Source organism: Camelus dromedarius, chromosome 3 (genome assembly GCF_036321535.1).
Source record: "Camelus dromedarius isolate mCamDro1 chromosome 3, mCamDro1.pat, whole genome shotgun sequence".
NCBI lineage: Eukaryota > Metazoa > Chordata > Mammalia > Artiodactyla > Camelidae > Camelus > Camelus dromedarius.
In genome coordinates, this window is record NC_087438.1 from 29,264,429 (window position 1) to 29,271,760 (window position 7,332).

The following is a 7,332-nucleotide window of genomic DNA, read 5'->3' on the forward strand; positions in this document are numbered from 1 at the left end:
TCATCTAATCAGGAGGAATGAAAGGAGTGGCTAGTGTGTGCTGATGAGAGCAATGCAAACATTTTAAGCTAAACAGAATTTCCAGGGATTTTTCAAAGCTACTATTAAGACATCACCATTTTAAGCTTCCATTTTTCAAAATAATAGAAAAAGAAACACAAAAGAAAAGAAAAAGTAAAACACAGAGTGCTAACCTTGCAGAACTTTCAGGAAGGGGACACTACAATAAAATAATAGATGTCATATGCCATAAATTTTAAAATAATGAATAAAATAGTAACTGAGTAATAAAATAATTGGCATTTCTAATCTACATACGTCACCATTGTGATTTCTCTGCTTTGCTAAAAACATAAGGATGTCACCATAAAAAGGAAGACAATACTATTGCTCACCACCAACCAGTATCTTTGCACCATCAGGAATGTCTTTTACAGCTTCCACTGGATCCGTATAAAATTTAGTATGGCAACGTGTGCTGATTGAAAAGTAGGAAACACATCCCTAAAACATTAAAAAACATTTTTAAGTGAAAAATTATTTGGAGATATGTCTTTACATGTACAGCAATTTATTCAATACATATATACACACATATATATACATATAAGAATAATTTTGTTACCTCATCTTGAAAAAGTGGGGCTATGAACAGTTCATCTTAAGAGCAGGATGGACATACTCTATCACAGATTATCACCAGAATTCCCTTGTGATCAATATCTTCTATTATGTAAGAGAACCAACCAACTAATCCAACCAACTCTATGTCATCTGTGATCCCTGGAGAAAGAGTGAAAGCAAGCAGGTAGCCCACGGACTGAAAGCCACATGAGATCTGCAAAGATAGAGGTTGCTCAAATGACCTCTGTCCCAGGGAGTGGGGCCAGATGGTGGAGTAGAGAGACTCACAGCTCGCCCTCTCCCACAAATACACCAAGAAGGACATCTACAAACCCACTGACTCACACAGAACACCTACTGAACTCTGGCAAGATGTCTCTCGCTTTGAAATACAGGAGGATTCTCACAAAATCTGATAGACAAGAAGTTCATACTGTATAGCACAGGGAACTATATTCAATATCTTGTAGTAACTTATGGTGAAAAAGAATATGAAAATGAACATATGTATGTTCATGTATGACTAAAGCTTTATGTTGTACACCAGAAATTGACACAACATTGTAAACTGACTATACTTCAATAAAAAAAAAAAACATATAAAGACCCAAAAAATGACCTTTGTCCCTTTAAATTTCAACCTTGGTCAAGGTCAGCGGAGGAGGTCAGTATATCCTAGCAACACAGCCCAGGAAAATAAGCAGAGGCAGAGATAGAAAGGAAAGGGTTTGGGCCACAAACAGCTTTCTCCTCTTTCCTCTCAAGTAGCAAGGAGTTATTTGACTCTGCTTTAAGACACTCATATACACATAAATATATTTTTAATCTTAGAAATTAAAAGTTTGAGAGCCTGAAAAAATAGGCCAACACATAGAATCATAAAATAAAGTTGAGGATCATCTCCGAGAAAACAGAGAAGAGAAAAACACAGATATCTAATCCAACCAACTCAGTTTACAAGGTCAAGTTTCTGAAGCTTGGATCTTGCAACTTTCCCAACACTGTTAAAGCAAGACCAGATCCCAGGTTTGGCCTTCTATCACAATATACTCTCTGCATTTTTTAAAAGTCCTTGATCTTATACTACTTCTATTTCATCATTTATATACAACAAACCTGGATGAGGTCCTATTTTCTCATGAAGAACTCTGCTGTCATATCTCCAGTTAAGGGTGAAGAGTCAGAGCCTTAGCAGGAGGAGGAAGAAAATTAAAGAATCTGTCTGTGTGGTGAAGTCACCTGAAACTATTTATCCATGGACTGAGAAACATGAATCCTACAGAGAGGAAGTCAGAAGAAAGCTCATTTCCCCTACAGACCTAGAGAGTTTTTTCAGGTTCATGAGGAGAAACAAACCTACATAGCGCAGACTTGTCAGGAATTCTATTCCTTTCTTTCAGCTGATAATCGGTGTCATTATTATAAACAGTCAGAAATTACTGAGAAGTGGGGGGAGGGCATAGCTCAGTGGTAGAGCACATGCTTATCATGCACAAGGTCCTAGGTTCAATCCCCAGTACCTCCATTAAAAAATAAAAATAAATAAACCTAATTACCTACCCCTTCCCCCCCAAAAAAAAATTAAAAAAAAAATTACTGAGAAGCTTGCCCCACATCCCCCAAAAAAGAACCTCAGAAGTATTTTAGAAAGGACCCAAGTGTTTCCCACTTACTCAGATAACCAAAAATTTAAAAGCAATAAAAGTAACTCATGTTTTCAGGGAATATGCAAAGGGCTCGAGATATTGAGGAATTTACAGCCACTCAACATTGGGTTTTTTCATTTTTCATACATTCAGTTAACAATATTTGTTGATGTTTGCCATCTATTTGCCATACTAACATTTGACATCTATTGACTGACAAACAAATGATGTGGTATAATGTGCCACATTCCAGTAACCTTGGGGTCACAAATACCCTTGTTTCTAATGCCAGTAAAAAGTATGAACTTGAGAAAATTACTTAAGCTTGGAGTCTCTTGTTTTGGGGGGAGTGGGGTTGATTTTAAATTTACAAAAGGATGATAACTGTTTCTTAGTGATGTAGTAAAGATTAAACAATAGTGTCTTATTATTTATAAGACTAAGAAGCACTTAGACCTGAGCCTGGATTACAGAAGATACCCAGGGGATATGAGCTTCCTTTGGGAAATGTGAACTTTTCTCCATTCCCTCCAGGGCAGTAAGATTAACTTGTCAATGGCTGGAGTTTAGTTTCCATTTTTAACCTCCCTGCTCTACCCTATATACACACACACTCGCATATACTACTGATTCTACAAAGAACTTTTTTAACACGATCCATACTATAGCCAGTTAATCCATGTGATCTTTGTTGAGGGCTTTGAAAAAAATAAGCCCTAGCTTTGTAATTACTTTAACATGTTTATTTTATTTGCAGTCAAGTGTGCCAGTCTAAGTAGTTGAAGATTATTGGGCAACTCAACAATATGAATGCAGGCAGTGAGGCAAAGAGGAAGCAAGAGGCCTGAAGCCAGTTGTACCAGAAAGTTTACAGCAGTATCTTCAAGCCCTGAAACCCAGGGAGCTGCTTAGAGCCCAGGAGGCAGCATCCCAGAGAAAGCCTTTGAGTTTGTTCTCTGATGTGGCTTCCTCCCTGCCCACTTTCTCTTCCTTCTCCCCCAACACCTCCTAAGATTAGGTGGGGAAGTGGGGAAAAGTATGTCTCTAATAACAGCTACCTTTTTTCCTTAGAAAACTGAATTCAAAGCAGAGCTCTAAACTGCTCACAAAGTGATCCTGGCTTCTGGTATATTTTAAATACTAAAACAATGATGTGAAAAGACTCAAGCACCATCTGCTACAAAAATAAATAAGTAAATAACCTTCAAGTTTGCAGAGATTACCTAAAAGAATGAAGAGTAATGAATTGTACAGCTTTGACATCTATTTATACTGGGGATGACTTTTTTCACCGAGGTCTTCCGTTACATTAACGTTAACATATTTTGTTTTGTTTTTCCACTCTTCTACCTTCTGCAACATGCCATCTTATTGATGACAATAGTTTCTGCTATTACTGCTAGGGGAAAGAAATAATGATTCGGCACATATTGACGTGTAAGAAGTAAAACTCTTACACTGCAAAGATTTTTTTTCTATTTAATCTAGTTCTCTTTTTAAAATCCTTTCCATCTTTCCACCATGGAGCCTAAGTTTTATCTCATGACTTCCCAATCCAGAATCTCCTTCCTTTCTGACCACTTCAACCACTAATTTTTTCACCTAAATTTCTCTTTTTCCATTCAACACTCCAGAACTTAATGAAAGGAAAATGCACTTCACTTTGAAACTCTTTCAGGAAAAATCCACAAAGCATGCTGCTTTTTTATTTTTAAATAAATAAAAATATCTCAATGATATGAAACCATACACCCATGTGCTATCTACCTGGTCACCTTGTAGTTATATAAATCAGGACACAGACTGACATTGCCCACTTCAGTCTCAAAGCTGGATAAATAGAAACGGGGAGGAAAGGCCATATGGAAAGAGGTAAAGAGAACCCCATTAAAAGGAAACGGCAGTTAATATGCAGGTACATACATACATTTACAGACTTGAATCACTGCCACAAGAAGGTAGTGACCTGTATTAGCTGACATAGGTAGTTGTCCAGCATTGGACGAGTGTCTCCCAAAGTGGACACTGCCATTAATCCTGCCAATTTTGCACTTATGAATGAATCGTGAGGAGCTCAGAGGAGTTGCTGACACTGGGCAGTTCTCTACAGCAGCGGCATATACTCTGTTTTCAAGGGAACATACTTTGGAGGGATACCAAGCACTCTGAAGGATCACAGATGAAGGAACAATGCATTCTGCCCAGAGGATCAGGAAGCTTGAAAAGTGTTCCAAGAGTTCCTAGGGTGGGGAATCCAGAAAGGGGAGCTGCCTGAGTAAAGGTACCGAGATGTAAAAAGCCTGTGTGTTCAGGGAAGTGTGGGATCAGGCCCCCTGGAGGGAAGCTCATGAAGATCAGGCTCGAAAGGGAGACTGGGGCAGATTGCAAAAGGTCTTAAAGACCACACTGAGGAGTTTCAACTTCATTCTTCAATGAAGAAAGGACAGCAAAGCTTTTGAAACAGATGTCACAACTCTCATCCGACATTATTCTTTCATTCATTCATCTATTTGTTCAAAAATATCCATTTTGTATCAAATATACTAAATATTGGGGAAAGTGAGTTAAAACAAACAAAAAACCACACAGCCATAGTCTGATCTGATGAAACTTACACATTTGAAAGAGTAATAGCTGCTAATTACAAAATTATTACACATGACACTGGTGATCAACTGGAGGTTGGAGAAAGGAGTAGAGGAGAGAATGGTTCTAAGACTTCCAGCTTACACTGTGGTTGGATACCGGTGCTGTTAAGCATAATCGAAACAAAACGGAGGAGGAAAAAGCCACTTTATGGCTGGTTCATTTTTGGTCAGAAAGAGCTTGAAGTCCTGAAGGACATGGGCCAGTAAGCTGTACTAGGACTGCAGCTAAGGAGCGTCTGGGGTTGGAGATAGATCTGGAAAAAGATAGTTGCAAGGAAGAGAGGTAGGTAAAGAGTTAACGGTAGTTTTATGATTTTTTTCCAAATCTGTATTAACCAAACCTTAACAGAGAGATGAAATACAGAAAAACCCAAAGTTTATAGCTCGGCCATCTAAGAAGAGGTTTGCTGGGCTTCCGGAATATATTAATGACATACCTAAGGAAAGCAAATGAGTAACTTATACCTAGGCAAGTAAGTAACTGCCAAAAGAAGGAATGTGATTGACTTTGGCCCAAGGATATCGCTGTGTCCTGGTCTGCATTAGTTTCAGTACCCACAGCAAACTGACTGAAGGTCGAGTTCCCTTTTAACAAAGTTTTATATATCCAAAGCTATCTTCAACTACCAAAATGCTTCCTAAGAGGCATGTATGAGTAAAATGTTCTAGTTCTAAATCGTCCCCTAGCACTTATCTACGGGGCTTAAGGGCCCTTCAGCGTTCCCCGCTTTCAGAAAATGGATGCGGGAAAGATACAAAAGCAATGAGGCGGGGCGGTTCTCTGTGTGTACGCACGGTGAGCAAGGCAAGCTTTCAAGTTCAGAACTATTATTCAAAACGCTACTAGGTAAAAACATCACTTTTCGTTTTCCCTTCCAAGGAGGCTCCCGTGGTAGCGGAGGTAAGCTCCCTCCAGGACCCAGAACTCTGGTCCAGTTACCGCCTCCAAGGAATCGGGACAGAAAACACAAGTGGACGTGACGTGGGCTTACCGGCGGGGACAGAGCACTGGGCAAAACGAAACAAAACCAAACTCAACCAACAATTACGGTGCTAGTGTCCCGGGATACCACCCGTGGAGTTTGCAACGAAGCAGAACAAGGTTCTCAAACGGCTTTGAAAACGGAAATCCTCTAACCCAGATACACAGGAGCTCAGGAAGAGAGATGCCCGCGCTCCAGCCACCGGCTGACCTCTAGAGACTCCTCCGCGTGGCGGGGTAAACGCCCAGGCGAGCGCTCCAGTCCGGGTTCCCTTTCCCACCGCCGAGGTGCCGCGCAGCCTTATAGAGGAGAAGGCGGGCCGCGGAGTCCCACCCCTTGGCGGCGAACTGGACCCCCGGCTGACCCGGCTCAGGATTCTGGGCCTCTAGAGGCGCCCCTGCCCCGAGATCCCCAATTTGGAGCACACAACTCTCCCCGGCTGCGGTCACCCCTTCCCTCCTTAAACCTGCGAGCCCTCCTCTCCCCATTCTGGCCGCCAGAGCCCCTTCGCAAGAGGCTGCCGGCGAGGCGGGCATGCGGGCTCGGGAAGATGAGAGCGAGCCCCGAAGGGCGCTGTCAGGCGTCCTCCGGCCTCTCAGCCTCTCGGCGCGCTTTTCCTCTTCTCGTCCCATCGGGGAAGCTCGTGCAGAACGCTGCCACGCGGCCAGCGGGAGGAGCAGCGACGCCAGGAAGGCGTCGGCGCGTCTCGGTGCCCCCAGTACTGCGCCCCGGATGCCGGATGCCAGGCTGGAGAGGGTGGGTGCGGGCAGAAGAGAAAATGCGGCACCCCTCGGAGTTTCCTCCGCGTTCTAACTGCACGGGGCCTTGCTCTTCACCTGCACTTTACCTTGGACCAGACGCCCTCGGAGCGGCGGGCGGAGGCGCAGAACCGCAGACTCGAGGAGAGGCGCGTGACAGCCGCCATGGCCGGGCGGTCGGGCTGCGGAGCAGGTCGGGGCCGGAGTGCGCGTGTGAGTGTGTCAGTGTTCGCCGCCCGGGCTGCCGCCGCCGCCGCCGCGTCACGGCCCTGGAGGAAGAGGAAGGCGCGCACGGGGCGGGCTGGAGGCTCGACCGCGCTCTGGTGACGTCCTGGGGCCTCGGGCGCCGGGGCTCTAGCTGACGCACAAGCGAGGCTGGGAGGGGCCCCGGGACTGGGCGGGTCGCGGGATGGTCCCCAGTCCCGGGGCGGCGTGTTCCAGGCAGCTGTGTTGCGCGCACTTGGCGCTGCAGCCCCTCGGCTGTGCGGGGGCGCGGGTGTCTGTCTTCTCCAAGGGCACGGAGAAGTCTCAGCCTAGCGTTACGGCGGCGCAGGGGGCTCTCGCGGAGCATGTTGCTTTTTCAAGTCCGTGTCTGGCACTTGGGTAGGTTGCAAAGCAGTAGCCGGTTGAAGCCCACTATCTCTCTTCCCCACAATCTGGACAGTGCTCCCAT

General features: G+C 44.3%; 1 protein-coding gene across 2 annotated transcripts in view; it reads right to left on the reverse strand.

Annotated features, from left to right (window-relative positions):
* OXCT1 (3-oxoacid CoA-transferase 1) overlaps positions 1–6,956 on the reverse strand; it is a 120,977-nt gene extending 114,021 nt beyond the window's left edge. The window contains exons 1-2 of one of the 2 annotated variants that reach the window (XM_031444495.2): positions 6,749–6,956; positions 396–504 (exon numbers count right to left, since the gene is read on the reverse strand). In XM_031444495.2, coding sequence (XP_031300355.1) covers positions 396–504; positions 6,749–6,826 — 187 coding nt within the window. In that variant the 5' untranslated portion in view covers positions 6,827–6,956. The remainder of the gene's footprint in view (positions 1–395; positions 505–6,748) is intronic. The other variant, XM_011000782.3, reaches the window with a different exon arrangement.
* Positions 6,957–7,332: the final 376 nt, after the last annotated feature.